We start from the raw sequence: 20,306 nt of genomic DNA, 5'->3' as shown, positions 1-20,306 counted from the left end.
TTTAATTCGAAAATTGAGGACAAAAGATCAAAAGGATTCATGGGTTTGTTTATTGGCACTAGGCCTAGGTTTCATACTAGGCCTATACGTTTCACTCTGGGCATAGGCTTCACTCTGGGCCTATAGGCTTCACATTAGTCATAGGCCTAGGTTTCACACTAGGCATAGGCTTCACACCAGACCTAGGTTTCACACAAAGGCCTATAGGCTTCACACTAGGCCTATACGCTTCATACCAGGCCTAGGTTCCACACTAGGCCTATAAGCTTCACACTAGGCATAAGCTTCACTCTAGGCCAATGGGCTTCACGCTAAGCCTAGGCGTTATACCAGGCATAGCTTCACCCTAGGCTGATAGGTTCCCCACTAGGCCAAGGTTTCACACCAGGCATAGGCTTCACGCTAAGGCCTAGGTGTTACACTAGGCATAGGCTTCACTCTAGGCCTATAGGCTTCACACTAGGCCTATAGGCGTCGTTCCAGAACGTGAGACCACCGCAAAAAAATATCCACCCAGCCAAAAAAAAAACCTTTCGCTTTCGAGTCACTCACTTCTTCAAAGACAACCAGCCCACAACTAAAGAAGTCACCCTTCGCTATCCTCTCCACCGTCAGGCTACTCGCAATTCACGGCGCAGGAGCTCCTGGAGGCGTCGCTGGCCCTTCCAGAGCTGCAGTTGTTTTCCAGCGGGTGGTGGTGGTGGTGGTGGTGATGGTGGGAGGAGGGGGGCGACCCGTCCCTCTCCAGCAGGAGGTTCTCGCTGGACCGCGGGTTGTTCGACTGGTGGTCGTCCCTGGCCGCGCCGTTGGTGAAGCTTGTCGTCGTGGTGGTCGTTGTGGTGGTGTTGTTCTGCATCTTGGCGGAAGAAGGGCTGAGGTGGTGGCTGCAGGAGACCATGTTCGTCAGGGGGAGCATCTGGGGACTCGGCCTGGGGTTGAGGGGGCGCGACTCGATGGATTTCTCGAAGTCTGTCCTTCCGTTGAGCATCGTCCGTCGTTGAGGGCCGCAGGATATCACCTTTCGGAACGCTTTTCTGCATGGGGGAGAGAGAGAGAGAGAGAGAGAGAGAGAGAGAGAGAGAGAGAGAGAGAGAGAGAGAGAGAGAGGAAAAGCATTGTTTAATATGAGATTTAAAGCATCATTTCACACATAGGTCAAAAGTCTGCGTTACCCTGAATAATAAACTTCAAAATACAGGCCTAATATAGCTTTCTGGAGAAGTGAAAACATTGTTTAATACGGATTTGAATAATAAACTTCACAAGATAGGCCCACTATAGTTTCTGGAAAGTGGAAAACATTGTTTAATACAGATTTGAATAGTAAATTTCAAAATACAGGCCTAATATAGCTTTCTAGAGAGGTGAAAACATTGTTTAATACAGATTTGAATAATAAATTTCAAAATACAGGCCTAATATAGCTTTCTAGAGAGGTGAAAACATTGTTTAATATAGATTTGAATAATAAATTTCAAAATACAAGCCTAATATAGCTCTCTGGAGAAGTGAAAACATTGTTTAATACAGATTTGAATAATAAATTTCAAAATAAAGGCCTAATATAGCTCTCTGGAGAAGTGAAAACATTGTTTAATAAAGTTCTGAATAATAAATTTCAAAATATAGGCCTAGAGCTTAATGGAGAAGTGAAAACACATTGTTTAACAGATATTATAAATCATAATTACACATGTAAGAATCCATCATTATATAAATCATTTCTTTAATACCAAAGGGTATAAAATAAAATAAAAAATCACGCAGAAGAAGAAGAAGAAGAAGAAGAAGAAGAAGAAGAAGAAGAAGAAGAGAGAGAGAGAGAGAGAGAGAGAGAGAGAGAGAGAGAGAGAGAGAGAGAGAGAGAGAAACCAAAGGGTTTGGTATCAATCGAAAATTAAGCAGACGAAGAAAGACATTCAAATCGATCAGGAAGTTTGAGTAACAGCAGAGAGAGAGAGAGAGAGAGAGAGAGAGAGAGAGAGAGAGAGAGAGAGAGAGAGAGAGAGAGAGAGAGAGACTTACCTGAATGGATCAGAGAGGAAAGCGTAAAGAATTGGGTTCACACACGAGTTTATGTAGGCCAACACCTGAGCCCCTATCTGCGTGATGATACGGACCGTCGTCATCTCGTACAAACCGAGACTCTTGAGCAACAATACGAGCTGTTTTGGGGAAGAAGAAGAAGAAGTAAGAGGGTAAAAAAACCAGCCAGAGAAGACAACAATATTGGTCATTTTGGTTTGAAATTCATTCATTCTCTGTACAAAAACTGGACGATGCGTGTATCTTATGGGTAAGAGTTGATTGTGAGATTAATATCTAAGAACTCAATGCTGTCAGGGTTATATATACTGTCATGGGTTATATATATTCAGTTTTCTGACATGAATATCTAAAAAATATGAATTTATTCAAAAAATGAATAAAAATTCCAAGCGTATTATTTAGTTTTCTGACACGAATATCTAAGAATATGATGTTGTCGGGTTATATATACATATATGTACACCCAAAACATGAATATATTAAAGAAGGAATAAAAATTCCATGCATATTGTTCAGTTACCTGGGATTAATATATCTAAGAATATAATGCTGTCAGTGTTATACATACACCAGAAATACGAATTTATTTAAGAAGGAATAAAATTTCCAAGCGTATTGTTCGGTTACCTGAGATGAATATCAAAGAATATGCTGCTATCAGGGTTACACATACACCCAAAATATGAACTCACTCTTAAGAAAAAACAATACCTAGTTTATTTTTAACAATGTGCTTCGTAAACACAAACCATCAAAACCGTTTTATAAAAAAAAAAAACCGAACAAGAATCAAGGCGAGACTTCAGAGAACGTATCTATTTCAGTGACACCTGATTCGGAAAAATATCCCTTATTTCTACCCAGACAGGTCACATCAACACACGTGCCAAATAAACTCTAGCGGCTGACACGACGTCTAGAGCTAGCTGCTGCCAGCTCTTGATACCCAGACGGCTTAAAAAAAAAAATTACAGAAGAAGAAGAAGAAGTAAAACAAAAAAAAGAGAGAAAAGTTTGACGGTTATGTAAAATATACGATGACACATCCTTCCCAAGTGGATATCTCCGAGGCACCTGCCAAAGACGATTTTAGTATGATGGTGGCATTGGCTAAATGCTTTCATGTTAGAGTTTCTCTGGCATCCGAAACCCCCCACCCTTCTCCAACCCTTTCTCCCTCTTTTTACATGGATAGCTATGTGCATTCCCTATCTTTTTACATAGACAGATGTGTGCATTCCTTAGAGAGGGAGCGAGAGAGAGAGATGTGCAAAGATTATTATTCCAGAAAGATGGACATCTCCTACATTCCTTCTCTCTCTCTCTTCTCCAACTCTTTCTCCTCTTTTTACAAAGATATATATATATATATATATATATATATATATATATATATATATATCTATATATATATATATATATATATATATATATATATATATATATATATATATATATATATATATGAGTGAGTCTCAACTAATAACTAACACAACCAGAAAAAAAGTTTTTCTCTTATAACTTTGAATCTCAGCACATGAAACTTCAAGTTTCGTCAAAATAACTTGCGCAGAAGCCATCACGATTTTTGCACAGAAGACCATCAGTAATGTAACATATATGTATATTTATGTATATCTCACGCTAGGCTTGCCAGTCTCTTCGAAATACACGCGTATACACAGTTATATGCATACGAATCCACCCCTGGCTAATCCACCTAGTTTTCTATAAAGCTTGTTATTAAAATCAAACTTACAGTTATTCCAGAATACCTTAATTGATGCAATTATTTTTTCGCTTTCATCTGGGGGAAGGGTGGCTTGTTTAAAGCCAGCTATTAAAGAAAACAAGCCATTGGCAAATGAATACAAAAACTGTTTTGAAAAAATCAGAAATAATTGGTGTGCTGTTGAAATCAACAGGTACACCATTTAATCACCTCAGGCAGGCTGCACTGTGCCTTGTTAGAGAATGTGTATCTTGTCAGGCTGCCGGGTCAGAATTTAATGACAGAAATCGAGAAGTAAAAACTGCAATAAAAGAGGATTTTGGGATTGAACTGTACATAGAATTTAGGCCAAAGGACAAGCATTGGGACCTATGAGGCCATTCAGCGCTGAAATGATATACTGACAGTAAATTTTGAAAGGTGTAACAGGAGGAAAACCTCAAAGCAGTTTCATTATGAATCAGTTGCTAGGAGAGGGTGTGAAAGTAAGATGGAAGGGAATAGGAAAGGAGGTACAGTAAAAGGAACGAAAGGGGTTGCAGCTAGGGGCCTTAGGAAGGCACGATGCAAAGAACCGTAAGTATTGCCTTGATTCTGTCATAATATTAAAGTTGTTTGTAATCTTTCCTCGGGACATTTACCCTATTATTTTTAATGCCTTTCTTTTTGGATTCTCTCTCTCTCTCTCTTCTCTCTCTCTCTCTCTCTCTCTCTCTCTCTCTCTAAGCATCTATTGCGCTTTACCACTTTGTTGCTACTTTGTTCTCAGAACAACTCTCTCTCTCTCCCTTGCTCTCCCTCTCTCTCTCTCTCTCTCAGTATCTATTTCACTTTACCACTCTGTTATTACTTTGTTCTCAGAACAATCTCTCTCTCTCTCTCTCTCTCTCTCTCTCTCTCTCTCTCTCTCTCTCTCTCTCTCTCAGCATCTATTTCACTTTACCATTTTGTTATTACTTTGTTCTCAGAATTTTCAGCATCTATTTCAGCACTACTTTACCACTTTGTTATTACTTTGTTCTCAGAACAACCTCTCTCTCTCTCTCTCTCTCTCTCTCTCTCTCTCTCTCTCTCTCTCTCTCTCAGCTTCTATTACACATTACCACTTCGTTATTACGTTGTTCTCAGAACAACTCTCTCTCTCAGCATCTATTGCACATTACCACTTCGTTATTACGTTGTTCTCAGAACAACTCTCTCTCTCAGCATCTATTTATCTTTATCCTCAGAACAACTCTCTCTCTCTCTCTCTCTCTCTCTCTCTCTCTCTCTCTCTCTCTCTCTCTCTCTCTCACCTGAATAGGAAACCAGCACACTATGAAGGTAACGACGACGATGACGACCATCCGGGTGACTCGCTTCTTGCCCCTGACGCTCTCGGCGCTTCTGCTGCCCCCGGGCACGACGCCGTACCACAGGCGATTGAGTATCATCAGGTACAGCACGACTATGACGGTCAGGGGCAGGAAGTACATCGTGGTGATGAAGCCGATCTGGTGGAGAATGTAAAAGGAAGGATACAATATGTATGTATATGTGTATATATATATATATATATATATATATATATATATATATATATATATATATATATATATATATATATATATATATATATATATATATATATATATATATATATATATATCACACGTTACCACGGGTGAAAAATAAGAGGCAGGGTGGGTGTGGGTCCTGACCGGTTTCGACTTTTTCCGAGTTTGACGTCAATGGCTTGGAAATAAAGTCGAAACCGGTCAGGATCTACATCCCCGTCTCTTCTTTTTCACCTGTGATAATGTGTGATACATGAATCACATACAAAAGTGATTATAATCATATATATATATATATATATATATATATATATATATATATATATATATATATATATATATATATATATATATATATATATATATATATATGTGATATATGTAAATTTCTGACTTCCAGGAACTGGAACTCCGGTTTTTCGAGTGAGAGAGGAGTCCAGGGCATTAGCAAGCAATCTGGGTACATATGTCATGAAAGGGCTATAACCTTCGTGCCCGGATTGCTAATGCCCTGGACGCTCTTACTCGAAAAACCGGGGTTCGGTCCCGTAGGGAGTCTGAGATTTATTTCTGTGAAACATGGTCCAGTATGTTCATTTCCATGTATATATATATATATATATATATATATATATATATATATATATATATATATATATATATATATATATATATATATATATATATATATATATATATATATATATATATATAAATATATATATATATTTCATATTTTCACCATGAACATGATTCGCCATAATAAAAATTCAACATTTCAATTTTCAAAATTTCCCCAAAAAATGCTTCCTTTTTTTTGATATAGCAATATTCTTATTTATCACTTTCATTCATCTTAAGGGTACATTATTAAACAATCATTTTTTTTTTTTACAAAATATGCAAGTGAAAAATGTATAAAATCCCAGACAGATACATTTTTCAGTATAGGAGAAAGCTAATATGTTACAGATATTGGTATTCGTATACATACTTACATACATACATACATACATACACAAAAATTATTAAATTATACATACATACATAATACAAATATATACATATATATACCTGTATATACTAGACTGTATATAAATATAATACATATATAATATATACATGTATGTATGTATGTATGTATGTATGTATGTATGTATGAGTGTGTGCGTGTGTGTGTGTGTTTGTATCTGTAAGAAGCCACTGGACTCAAATACTTTAATGAATCAACTTTGTTTAAATTAAGGTTTCTGATTGGCCGTTTCAGCCAGGTCGGTGAACCGTGTAACCAATCGCCAATACTCTCTCTCTCTCTCTCTCTCTCTCTCTCTCTCTCTCTCTCTCTCTCTCTACCGTTGACCTAAGCGGTGAATTATGTGACAGGTCGCCTCTGCTAGGCGTCTATTTTAGGAGGCTTCAGTGGATGACAGGCGTATGAAAAATGTAACAGACAAACGCGAGTGATCAGCGTTCCGTCAAAAGGTATTATGTATCCACCCGGTCTAATGCAACCGTCACAACATTGCCAGGGTGAAACCATTCATGGATCTCTCTCTCTCTCTATATATATATATATATATACATGTAAACACGGATATATATATATATATATATATATATATATATATATATATATATATATATATATATATACATCCATAAATAAACAAATTACAATATATATACATATAAATATATGTGTTTTGTGTGTGTGTGTGTATGTCCAGAATTCCCTCAGATGTGGATCCCCAAATTCCCTCAAGTGTGGATCCCCAACTTTCCTCAAGTGTGGATCCCCAAATCCGCTCAGGTGTTGTGGACCCCCAAATTCCCTCAGGTGTGGATTCCCAAATTCCCTCAGGCATTGTGGACCCTCAGATTTCCTCAGGTGTGGATTCCCAAATTCTCTCAGGTGTGGACCCTCAAATTTCCCCTGGTATGGATTCCCAAATTCTCTCAGGTGTGGACCCTCAAATTTCCTCAGGCGTGGATTCCCAAATTCCACTCAGGTATGGACCCCCAAATTCCCTCAGGTGTGGACCTCCAGATTCCCTCAGGTATGGACCCCAAAATTCCCTCAAGTGTGGACTCCCAAATTCCCTCAGGTGTGGACCTTCAAATTCCCTCGGGTGTGGACCCCCAAATTCCCTCAGGTGTGGACCCTCAAATTTCTTCTGGTGTGGACCCCCAAATTCCCTCAGGTGTGGACCCTCAAATTTCTTCTGGTGTGGACCCCCAAATTCCCTCAAGTGTGGTGGACCCCCAAATTCCCTCAAGTGTGGTGGACCCCCAAATCCCCTCAGGGGAAACCCAAGAGGGGTAACTCACGTGAAAGGCCATGTGGTTGTACTCCTGGTCGAGGAAGGCGCAGTTCAGGTACACCTCATCCTCATAATTCTGCTTCTGAATTCCGTGACACAGATAGAGTGGTATGCAGGAAGTCAAGATGAGAATCCAGATGGTAGCGATGGCGTACAGCGCGTTCCGCTCCGTCCGTACTGCAATGGAAGAGGGGATTTTGAGAAAGGAAATATTTTAGAGGTTGTTGGGGGAGCTGAAATATCTTTACTGTGGTTCCTAAGTTGGTTAGGTCAGGCTGAGAATGCTAGGTCTAGTTCTCACTGGAAAGAAACTGGTTGAAGTCTTTAGTTCTCGTGGCTAAGTTGGTTAGGTCAGGTTGAGAAAGCTAGGTCTGGTTCTCACTGGAAAGAAACTGGTTAAAGTAAGTAGTTCCCGTGGCTACGTTGGTTAGGTCAGGTTGAGAAAGCTAGGTCTGGTTCTCACTGGAAAGAAAATTATTAAAGTCTTTAGTTCCCGTGGCTAAGTTGACTAGGTCAGATTGAGAAAGCTAGGTCTGGTTCTCACTGGAACAAAACTGGTTAAAATCTGTAGTTCAGCAAATAATTATGCAAAAAACCTAGTTTAAAAAAAAAACCAACTGAGCAAATACTTATGAAGCAAACTAAGAGGAATTGTAAAATAATAATATAAAATACTAAATAGATCCTTCCCATGCCTGATAGGTCAATGATGGAAAAAATGAAGCCATTTTAGGAAAATGAAATGGTTTATGAGGTTGAAAAACAATGTGCTGGGGTCCTAAAAGAGTTATCTGTCAAGTTGCTGGGGTAATGGACCGTGAAATACAACAAAAAAGACTGTGCTTGGAAGGGAGAGTTAAGGAGAAACACAGGAATTTTGGATAAAAAAAACTTTAGCTGTAATTACAAAGAATAAAATGAAACTTGTTGATCGCCAATATACTAGAGTAATACAATTAAAAAATGCATAATAGTAGATTAATGAACAATAATTACGTTTAATGAAAATAAAAATATATTAAACTAATTCATGAAAATTTGTCAATGAACCTAAAATTAAAATCCATTGTAAAAAAAAAAAAAAAACTAAAAAGCCTCTATTAAAACTTAAGCAAAATTTGAATTTTCTTATTATATGTTACGATAATTTTTTTTTTTTTTTTGACGATTTTGAAAATTGAATATATAAGATACGCTGACAAAGTGTTAAAACTCTTTGTCAATACCTTAAAATAAAACATCATCTTTATCATTACAGTAAAGAACAAATAATTTATCAATTTTATTTTGTTAAACCAAATTATACTGTACATGTTCTTCACTCTCTCTCTCTCTCTGTAAGGTATGTATAAATGTATATATTTGTTTAAGTTACATACGAGCTTGACATAACAGTTTATGTATGCCATACATAAGCCTTTTTCCTAGGTTATGGCAGAGGGCTGTATATATATATATATATATATATATATATATATATATATATATATATATATATATATATATATATATATATATATATATATATATATATATATATATATATATATATATACACACATACACACATACACACCCACACACACACACTTTCATATCATATACTGTGTGTGCTCAAATTTGTTTCTGCCACACACTGCATAAATATTTTCGAAACTACTGCGTATATTTTAATCTTATAAAAGATCCTGTGAAAATAAAACACACTGTAGACTGGGAAAGCAGGAAACGATAAATATTTCCATTTAATTTTCACCGTCGAAAATATCTTTTTCCTTAAAATTACGATATCTGAAAAGTATTTCCCGCGACAAAATTATTATTTCCCCTGGAAATGACAGACGAATCTTATTTGTCGATGTGTTTCGTCGATCAATCCACATTTAGCAAGCTGGAACTGCGACATAAAACCGTGTGGTATTTTCATCCATCAATTCTATATCCATTTTTATATCTTTATGTTCGTCCCTTTAGGCTGGAAAATGCTGAATGGTATCAGAATAAAATTCACATCTACAGCATGGCATTCCAAGTCTTTTTTTTTATAATCTGATCAAAGATTTCTAGTTTGAGACAACGCTTCATTATAATCTATCTACTGTCAGTTCTATTATATAATTAAATTTTGTAATAAAACAATTTTTTACCTTTGTATTTTAACTCCTTTTTATAATCAGATCAAAGATTCTAGTTTGAGACAACAATTCATTATAATCTATTTAATGTTCGCTTTATTATACAATAAAATTCTGTAATAAAACAATTATTTTACCTTGGTATTTTAAGTCATATTCATAATCAGATCAAAGATTCTAGTTTGAGACAATACAGCATCATAACTTATCTAATATTAGTTCTACTATATCATAAAATTCAGCAATATATTAATACATTTTTCAATAAATATATCAGGGCATCAACACTAGAATATGGAATACTAAAAATAAAATTATATGGGGAAAAAATTTTGCTCAGAGCGAACGCAGGTGTAACTGTTAGCGTGGGTTTTAAAATTCATGAGAGAGAGAGAGAGAGAGAGAGAGAGAGAGAGAGAGAGAGAGAGAGAGAGAGAGAGAGAGAGAGAGAGAGAGAGAAAATTTGGTTCCCATGAGAAAAGGATATGGAAGTTTTGTCTGTTAAGACAAAAAAATTCTAGGCATTTACGTTTATAATAATAATAATAATAATAATAATAATAATAATAATAATAATAATAATAATAAAAACAAACCTCACTTTACAAACAACCTCACGCTCCAAGCAATAATAATAATAATAATAATAATAATAATAATAATAATAATAATAATAATAATAATAATAATAATAATAATAATAATAATAATAATAATAATAATAATAATAGCAAATGGAAAAGACGAATATCTAGAAATATTTTCATGAAAGATAAAACAGAACCAACAAAGCGACATATGGCATCAATAAACTTGAGAAATATGAAAAAATGAGAAATAGAGAGACTGGCGTCAAGTAGACAGATAGAGGAGCATATTTCAGCCAAGGTGAGGGTTGGGGTCTTGAGGATTACGATTTCTGAGGATTTCGTGGACGAGGCTTCGATTCTTCAAGGAACTTCTTGAGAAGCGGCGCCTCCAGGAGCACCCGGACACTGACTGCCTTCAGAACTCCCCAACGAAGGAGAAGAAGAGGAGAAAAAGGAGGAGGAAGACGGAGAAAGCCAGGGAGAAGAAGAATTCGCTGGAGACGAGCCAAGAATGTTAAGGAGTCCTCATCATTCTTCTGAAAACGAAGAAGAAAGAAGAAGAATCCGTTCCCTGGAAGACTCCAGCGGGATTCCTTAGGAGTCCTCATCATTCTTCTGGAAGCGAAGAAGAAGAAAGAAGAAGAATCCGTTCCCAGGAAGACTCCAGCGCCCAGCGGGATTCCTTAGGAGTCTTCATTGAGGACTCCGAAGGAATCTCGCTCGCTCCTTCGGATACGTATCAAGGCCGTGGCAGATTCTAAAACTAGACTTTGTGAAAGCCACAGTAAACGGTTAACGTTTGCATAATGTTTGCCTTCCAAGTATTTGCATGGAATGTTCTCGTACTTGTGCTCATCGCTTGTGAATTATACGTGTCGATCGAGGAGGACTTATTCAACCTACTTCGCACTCGAGGAATTGCTGGCCACTTACGGGAAACTCTTCATCATGCCGTCGTCGCCGAGTCTTGGAACCCAGAGGTCGTGGAAACTCGACCGGACAGCGGAGGCATTGAGACGTCAGCCTTTGCCGGTGCCGTCCCTTGGATGGCCTTGATGGCAGGGGCCTTGGCGGTGCTCTTGGCTGTCTACTGGAAGTTTAAACTCATTGGATGCGATGACTTTGATCGTGAAGAAGATGACCTGGAAGTGCCCGCTTTGGATGTAATTCTGGAAACCGGCGATTTGGAAAGCTTGGATGAGGATGAGGATGAGAAAATTCTTAAAACTGAAGAACTCTACAGCACTGAGGAGGAGGAGGAGGAGGAGGAGGAGGAGGAGGAAATTTTCGAAACTGAAGAACTCTACAGCACCGAGGAAGAGGAGGAGGAGGACGACGAGGAGGAGGACGAGGAGGAGGACGAAGAAAAAGAAATTTTTGAAACTGAAATACCTGACAGCTCTGATGAGAAGGAGGAAGATGAAGAACTGGAAGACACTAACCAAGAACCCAAGTTGCCGAGACAACATCCAGAACAACTGGATGAGCAAACACAGACGTCAACGAAGGAACTGGAAATCAGTAAAGTTCACGGAGGACTACAACTGGAACGCCTGTTGGACGAGGCCAAGAAAGAGATAGTGTGGCTTCAAAACCAAATTCTGGACAAGGACCTTCTCCTAGAAAAGAAAGCTGCTGAGGGAACAGAACTGAGGAGAGAAATCGAACATCTGAAAATTGAAAAGGAACAAGTGCAAGCTGAAAAACGAAAGTTGGAAGATGACGTCCTAATGTTAAAAGACCGAGTTCAGTCGCAACAGTCAGCACTGCGCCATAAAGAATCTCGATTAGTCTCGGCAAAAGAAGCTCTAAACACTGAAAGAGCGAGAAATGAGATCACTAGTAAAGAACTTGAAGTCATGAGGAACTGGGTATCAAAATTAGGAGGTGAAAATACCTTGATTAAGGAAGATTTAGACGACAGATGCCTCGATATCACTTTACTCAGGAAAGAGTTAGGAGATGAACAGGAGAAGACCCAGATTCTAAAAGAAGAAGTCCAGGCCATGAGGAACTGGGTATCTGAATTAGGAGGCGAAAATATCACGCTTAAAGAAGGGATAGAAGAAGCACTCCTGGAGGTTACCACACTCCAAAACTCTTTAGTAAATGAGAAAAGGGATGCTCTCCAATGCAGGGACCAGCAGATAGAAAATTTTGCCAACGCGGAACGAAAATTAATATGCGAGAAACAAGATCTCGAAGACAAACTAGAAGTTGCCCTCAATCGTGGAAAGGAGCTGGAGAGAGAAATGAGTGAAATGAGAATGTATTACCAGTTGAGGCTCAGGGAAAATGACAATGAAAAAGAGATGCTAAGGGAACAGAAGGAACAGTTGCAGGACAACTTGGAGAGTACTCTGCACCAACAGCAGAACTTGGAGCGCTCTTTAAAACATGCAGAGGGAGAGATCTGCTCATTGAAGAAAGCAGAAACCATAAAACTCCGCGAATTGGAACAACTTAGCAAAGAATGCGAAAGACTGAGAGAAAAGTGTAGGATTCAAGAGGAGAATATAATTAAAGAACGAAAACGTGTCAGGGAGCACTTAAGGACGCAGGAGGAAGAACTGAAAAATCAGGATAGGTATATGTTAATGACGCTCCTCCATGGGACTGCTCAGAGGAACTTCCATCTGGACCACATTGCACGGGATTGTAGAAACAAAAGCCTGGACCACAGCAGTGAAGAAGAGGACCCAGACAAGAGGAGTCAGGAAAAGGATCTACTTGACCAAGTGCATAAGTTAGAAGAGGAACAGTACAGGAAGTACCGCAACGCCCAGGAAGAGAAGGACGACTATGGGAAGCAGTGGGCGGTCCTAACGCAGATGGTGGAGGATCTACTTCAGGGAGACGAACGAAAGAACTGCTGAAGCCCAACTTGATGCAGCAGTTCAGGAGCAACAGACAGCAGATGTGATCACAATGCCAGCCACCTGTGGCTGACGGAGGAATTTTGGCTGGCTTGTGCAGCAAGAAGAACGCAGGTTTGAGACACCTGAAGGGCAGTTTGGATGAGTCACAGGTTGACTTGATGACTGCAGGGTCGAAGATGCACCTCTGGTGGCATGGGAGGGACTCCAAGATCCTTCCTAGGTTCCTTTGGAGGCGTCCCCCCACGCCTTCCAAGGTCCCTCTGAAGGCATTTCCCCACAACTTCCGAGGTTCCTCTGAAGGTGTTCCCCCGCACCTTCTGAAGTTCCTCTGAAGGTGGGTCTGGGGTTCCTCCCTAGCTGCCTTTGGTGTACATTCGACAACGCAGTCATCAGGTCAGTCTGTGACCCATTCTTTCGGCTCTTAGAATTGTCTGGATTTCATCAGTTGAGCTCGTCTCCTTATGGAAATCAGTAGCTGTCAGGCCCACTTAAGGGTGGGTATACTAGTTCGAGACATAAGCAATTTAGCCTCTGTCATCAAAACTGGATTTCTGCCCACCTTTTGGATGGTGGCCTGTCTCCTTAAGGAAATCAGTATCTGTCAGGCCCACTTAAAGGTGGGTATACCAGTTCGAGACATAGGCAACTTAGCCTCTGTCATCGAAACTGGATTTCTGCCCACCTTTCGGGTGGTGGCCTGCCACCTTAAGGAAATCAGTAGTAGTTAGCTCCACTTAAGGGTGGGTATACCAGTTCAAGGCAGAAGCAACTTTGCCTCTGTCATCAAAACTGGATTTCTGCCCACCTTTAGGATGGTCACCTGTCTCCTCAATGAAATCAGTAGCTGTAGGGGCCCACTTAAAGGTGGGTATACCAGTTCGAGACATAAGCAATTTAGCCTCTGTCATCAAAACTGGATTTCTGCCCACCTTTTGGATGGTGGCCTGTCTCCTTAAGGAAATCAGTATCTGTCAGGCCCACTTAAAGGTGGGTATACCAGTTCAAGACATAGGCAACTTAGCCTCTGTCATCGAAACTGGATTTCTGCCCACCTTTTGGATGGTGGCCTACCACCTTAAGGAGATCAGTAGTAGTTAGCCCCACTTAAGGGTGGGTATACCAATTCGAGACAGAAGCAACTTTGCCTCTGTCATCGAAACTGGATTTCTGCCTACCTTTTGGATGGTGGCCTGTCTCCTTAAGGAAATCAGTAGCTGTCAGGCCCACTTAGGGGTGGGTATACCAGTTAGACACAGGCAACTTAGCCTCTGTCATCGAACCTGGATTTCTGCCCACCTTTTGGAAGGTGGCCTGTCTCCTTTAGGAAATCAGTAGCTGTCAGGCCTACTTAAGGGTGGGTATACCAGATCGAGACATAGGCAACTTAGCCTCTGTCATCGAAACTGGATTTCTGCCCACCTTTTGGATGGTGGCCTGTCTCCTTAAGGAAATCAGTATCTGTCAGGCCCACTTAAAGGTGGGTATACCAGTTCGAGACATAGGCAACTTAGCCTCTGTCATCGAAACTGGATTTCTGCCCACCTTTTGGATGGTGGCCTACCACCTTAAGGAAATCAGTAGCAGTTAGCCCCACTTAAAGGTGGGTATACCAGTTCAAGACAGAGGCAAATTTGCCTCTGTCATCAAAACTGGATTTCTGCACACCTTCTGAATGGTCACTTGTCTCCTTAAGGAAATCAGTAGCTGTCAGGCCCACTTAAAGGTGGGTATACCAATTCTAGACATAGGCAACTTTGACTCTGCCATCGAAACTGGATTTCTGCCCACCTTTTGGATGGTAGCCTGTCTCCTTAAGGAAATCAGTAGCTGTCAGGCCCAATTAGGGGTGGGTATACCAGTTAGACACAGGCAACTTAGCCTATGTCATCGAAAGTGGATTTCTGTTCACCTTTTGGACGGTGGCCTGTCTCCTTAAGGAAATCAGTATCTGTCAGGTCCACTTAAAGGTGGGTATACCAGTTTGAGGCACAGGCAACTTTGCCTCTGTCATCGAAACTGGATTTCTGCCCACCTTTTGAATGGTGGCCTGTCTCCTTAAGGAAACCAGTATCTGTCAGGCCCACTTAAAGGTGGGTATACCAGTTTGAGGCACAGGCAACTTTGCCTCTGTCATCGAAACTGGATTTCTGGCCACCTTTTGGACGGTGGCCTGTCTCCTTAAGGAAATCAGTAGCTGTCAGGCCTACTTTAAGGTGGGTATACCAGTTCGAGACATAGGCAACTTTGCCTCTGTCATAGAAACTGGATTTCTGCCCACCTTTTGGATCGTGGCCTGTCTCCTTAAGGAAATCAGTAGCTGTCAGGCCCACTTAGGGGTGGGTATACCAGATCGAGACACAGGCAACTTAGCCTCTGTCATCGAAACTGGATTTCTGCCCACCTTTTGGATGGTGGCCTGTCTCCTTAAGGAAATCAGTAGCTATTAGGCCCACTAAGGGGTGGGTATACCAGATCGAGACACAGGCAACTTAGCCTCTGTCATCGAAACTGGATTTCTGCCCACCTTTTGGATGGTGGTCTGTCTCCTTAAGGAAATCAGTATCTGTCAGGCCCACTTAAAGGTGGGTATACCAGTTCGAGGCACAGGCAATTTTGCCTCTGTCATCGCAACTGGATTTCTGCCCACCTTTTGGATGGTGGCCTGTCTCCTTAGGGAAATCAGTAGCTGTCAGGCCCACTTAGGGGTGGGTGTACCAGATCCAGACATAGGCAACTTAGCCTCTGTCGTCGAAACTGGCTTTCTGCCCACCTTTTGGATGGTGGCCTGTCTCCTTAAGGAAATCAGTAGCTATTAGGCCTACTAAGGGGTGGGTATACCAGATCGAGACACAGGCACCTTAGCCTCTGTCATCGAAACTGGATTTCTGCCCACCTTTTGGACGGTGGCCTGTCTCCTTAAGGAGATCAGTAGCTATTAGGCCCACTAAGGGGTGGATATACCAGTTCGAGACAGAGGCAACTTTGCCTCTGTCATCGAAACTGGATTTCTGCCCACCTTTTGGATCGTGGCCTACCACCTTAAGGAAATCAGTAACAGTTAGCCCCACTTAAGGGTGGTCATACCAGTTCGAGACAGAGGCAACTTTGCCTTGTCATCAAAACTGGATTTCTGCCCACCTTTTGGTTGGTGGCCTGTCTCCTTAAGGAAGAATTTCTTACATGTAATCAAATGGACTTGTTCACACCAGCTCGTCACGTCACCAACAAGCACACGGCATCCACCGTCATCACATCACGACAAATATTTCAGTTTTCTGTTCATTTGTATAAACCTTCACGTTAATTCACAGTATAAATTTGGTCTATTTCTGTGCTTTTCAGCAATTCTTGTTACTTTTACAGCATAAACTAATGTATTTCTGTATTTTTACGCATTTCTTAAAAATTTTACAGTATACACTAGTGTATTTTGGTTTTTGCATTTTTGTTACTTTTACAGCACCGAGTGTATTTCTGTGTTTTTATGCTTTTTTTGTTACTTTCACAGCACCAACGAGTGTATTTTTGTGTTTTTATGCTTTTTTTTGTTACTTTCACAGCACCAACGAGTGTATTTCTGTGTTTTTATGCTTTTTTTGTTGCTTTCACAGCACCAACGAGTGTATTTCTGTGTTTTTATGCTTTTTTTTGTTACTTTCACAGCACCAACGAGTGTATTTCTGTGTTTTTATGCTTTTTTTGTTACTTTCACAGCACCAACGAGTGTATTTCTGTGTTTTTATGCTTTTTTTGTTACTTTACAGCACAAACGAATGTACTTCTGTGTTTTTATGCATTTTTTATTACTTAGACAGTAGAAGCTGGTGTATTTCTTTATTTTTACGCATTTTTTGTTACTTATACAGTACAAACTAGTGTATTTCTGTGTTTTTTATGCACTTTTTGTTACTCATACAGTAAGAAAGTGTACTTGTGTGTCTTTTTACAGTAAAAGCCAGTGCATTTCTGTGCTTTTAAGCAATTGCTGTTGTTGCTTTTACAGCACAAGTCAACAAATCAAAATTTTTGACACAACAGGGTACCGCTAAAGATATTTCCCCTGAGAAGTGTCATGGTAATCTGAGATTTGACGCTAGCAGGCCCTCCTGGTGGCTGAAAAGGGAATTACTGATTTTCATCCGCAAATTAATCGAAGCCTCAAGATGAAAGATTACAAAAATGTTCTTGTATAAGATCGAAATGGAATTAATAGGCTGTTCTGAACAAAACTGTTGAATTGAACGTCTAATATTTGGCCATTTAAAACAATGGATTTGGATCCTACTGGGATATGTTTAAAGTTTCTTCAATTATTCCTGTTCGGGTGCAATGTTTACAGGAAAAAATAAAAAAGATTATTGTTAGCAAAATAATAATAATAAGAATAATAATAATAATAATAATAATAATAATAATAATAAAACATGTGGTTAATGGTAACCTTACTTGAGCCAAACAAAATAATTGTTAGCATAATAATAATAATAATAATAATAATAATAATAATAATAATAATAATAATAATAAAACATGTGGTTAATGGTAACCTTACTTGAGCCAAACAAAATAATTTTGTTAGCATAATAATAATAATAATAATAATAATAATAATAATAATAATAATAATAATAATAATAATAACACTGAAACCCCACGCTTCAAGGAACACAGCCCAACCCTTTATGATTACTGAAAGTCATCACTCCACCAGAACCTTCCTTACTTGTGAGGGCGGCTATGGGATGCACCACCGCCAGGAACCTGTCCAGGGACAGCAGCAGGAGCGTGTAGACGGAGGCGTAGGCCGTCACGTACGTCAGGTACTGCACCGTCTGGCACCAGATGCCGCCGAAGGGCCACGAAGGGAGGATGTAGTCTGATGCTGTGAACGGCACGCAGAAGACTATGAAGAGCAGGTCCGCCACGGCCAGGCTGGAATCGGAGGAGGTTTTTTTTTGGTTAGGTATGAATCGGAGGAGTTTTTTTGGTCATGAGTTTTTTTTTTTTGTTGGAGGTTTTTTTTTGGTTATGTATGAGACAGAGGAGCTTTTTGGTCGGATTTTTTTTTTGTTAGAGGAGGTCTTTTTTTTTTTTTGGTTATGTAGGAATCGGAGGAGTTTTTTTGTCAGAGTTTTTTTTTTGGTTAGAGGATGGTTTTTTATTGGTTATATAGAAATGGGAGGTGGTTTTTGGTTATTTTTGGTCATATAGAAATCGGGGGTGGTTTTTTGGTTATATAGAAGTTGGAAGTTTTTGGTTACATAAAAACTGGGGTTTTTTGGTTATATAGAAATCGGAGGAGGTTTTTTGGTTATGTAGAAACTGGAAGAAGTTTTTTGGTTATATAGAAATTGGATGAGGTTTTTTTGGTTATATAAAAACCGGAGGTTTTTTGGTCATATAGAAATCAGAAGAGGTTTTTTGTTATAAGGGGTTTTTTTTGGTTATATAAAAATCGGAGAAGTTTTTGGTTATATAGAAATCAGAGGATCTTTTTGGTTATACAGAAATTGGAGGAGGTTTTTTGGTCGGAGAAGGATTTTTGGTTATATAGAAATCATAGGAAGTTTTTGGTTATGTAGAAATCGGAAGAGGTTTTTGGGTTTATAAAAATTAAAGGGGGATTTTTTTGGTTATATAGAAATCGGAGAAGGTTTTGGGTTATATAGAAATCGGTGCGGGTTTTTTTGGTTATATAGAAATCAGAGGAGATATTTTGGTTAAACAGAAACTGGAGATTTTTTGGTTATACCGAAATCGTAGGTGTTTTCTTTGGGTTATGTAGAAATCAGAGGAAGTTTTGATTCTAATTCCAAACGGCATTTTCCTTTATCGTTCCCACATATTTTCGACAATTCCAAAAAAATATCTTGATTCCACAATCCCATGAACATTAAAATAAAGGACCGTAGTCTAAGCCATCTAAAAGCGCCTACCTCGTTTGGCGGAAGCACCTGAAGGTACAGTGGTGGTTCCCTGTAGCCCAATAATGGTACATATTGGTATATACAGATATCTTGCCAGGCCCTATTCCCTACGCTTTATTTCAAAAGGGAATATCTTTTATTGCCTTCAGAGCCAGACCGTCTGCATGCCCTGGGCTCTAACTGCATTGTCTAGAGGTTCTGTAACTATAACTGTTGTCTAGAGGATCTGTAATTGTTACCTAGAGGTTTCATAACTATAACTATTGTCTAGTTGTTCTATAACTGTTCCATGGACCAGTTTATAAAGACGTTGCGTCTTATTTATTGAAAGTGTTACGTATGCAGACTGGTTGACCAGTTCAGAAAAAAATGACAGTAATAATTGGTAATTTTGCTTTTGTGTTGTGCTTGAATATTTCAAGCGTAAACTGGCTTGAATTTTAATGAAAGGTTTTATTAAATAAACCCAAGAATCCTTTACCTATTTATGTTACATATGAAAAAAAAAATGGGATACATATTGCTGTTTTATAATGAGGTAGAATATCCTTCAAGCGGTTGATCTAACCTTGATTTACAAATCCTGCCAGATTGCTCTCTCTCTCTCTCTCTCTCCTGGTGAAAGTAGAGGACATTCTGGCCACCCACCACCAGTTCTCTCTCTCTCTCTCGCCTTGGTGGAAAGAGATACCATCCACGCCTAATTCGGTCTCTGTCTCTCTCTCTCTCTCCCCCCTGATGGAAGGCCAGGCCATTCTGGACACCCACCACTAGCTCTCTCTCTCTCTCTCTCTCTCTCTCTCTCCCCCCTGGTGGAAGCAGATACCATCCACGCTTAATTCGGTCTCCAGTTCTCTCTCTCTCTCTCTCTCTCGTTTCCGAAAGTTTAGGGACTCTGGGAAGTTGGGGAGGGCTGGCAACAGGCAGAGAGGCCGGGGCGTCAAACATTCCGACCTTTTAAACTGAATCGTTTTGGCCCTGTTACCGAAAAGGGGAAATTTGACTTCCGGTATCACTTTTATTTCTCCCAGTTCGAAAAAGAGTGAAAATGTGAGGGAGGAGGAGTTACTAATAATAATAATAATAATAATAATAATAATAATAATAATAGAGAGAG

At 39.5% G+C, this 20,306-nt stretch overlaps 2 protein-coding genes across 3 annotated transcripts in view; one reads left to right on the top strand and one right to left on the bottom strand.

Moving 5' to 3' along the window:
* LOC136830135 (allatostatin-A receptor-like) overlaps nucleotides 1-20,306 on the bottom strand; it is a 248,867-nt gene that overhangs the window by 197 nt on the left and 228,364 nt on the right. For both annotated transcript variants that reach the window (XM_067089332.1, XM_067089331.1), the window contains exons 6-10: nucleotides 17,986-18,194; nucleotides 7,666-7,835; nucleotides 5,077-5,274; nucleotides 2,026-2,165; nucleotides 1-1,034 (exon numbers count right to left, since the gene is read on the bottom strand). The exon at nucleotides 1-1,034 is cut by the window's left edge and continues 197 nt beyond it. In XM_067089332.1, coding sequence (XP_066945433.1) covers nucleotides 617-1,034; nucleotides 2,026-2,165; nucleotides 5,077-5,274; nucleotides 7,666-7,835; nucleotides 17,986-18,194 — 1,135 coding nt within the window. In that variant the 3' untranslated portion in view covers nucleotides 1-616. The remainder of the gene's footprint in view (nucleotides 1,035-2,025; nucleotides 2,166-5,076; nucleotides 5,275-7,665; nucleotides 7,836-17,985; nucleotides 18,195-20,306) is intronic.
* LOC136830503 (golgin subfamily A member 6-like protein 25) lies at nucleotides 11,190-13,394 on the top strand. The gene has a single exon (XM_067090042.1). It carries the CDS (start codon nucleotides 11,190-11,192, stop codon nucleotides 13,257-13,259), a length of 2,070 nt encoding a protein of 689 aa, XP_066946143.1. The 3' UTR covers nucleotides 13,260-13,394.

Source organism: Macrobrachium rosenbergii, chromosome 46 (genome assembly GCF_040412425.1).
Source record: "Macrobrachium rosenbergii isolate ZJJX-2024 chromosome 46, ASM4041242v1, whole genome shotgun sequence".
NCBI classification, from domain to species: domain Eukaryota; kingdom Metazoa; phylum Arthropoda; class Malacostraca; order Decapoda; family Palaemonidae; genus Macrobrachium; species Macrobrachium rosenbergii.
This window is presented reverse-complemented; position numbering and strand designations above follow the sequence as displayed.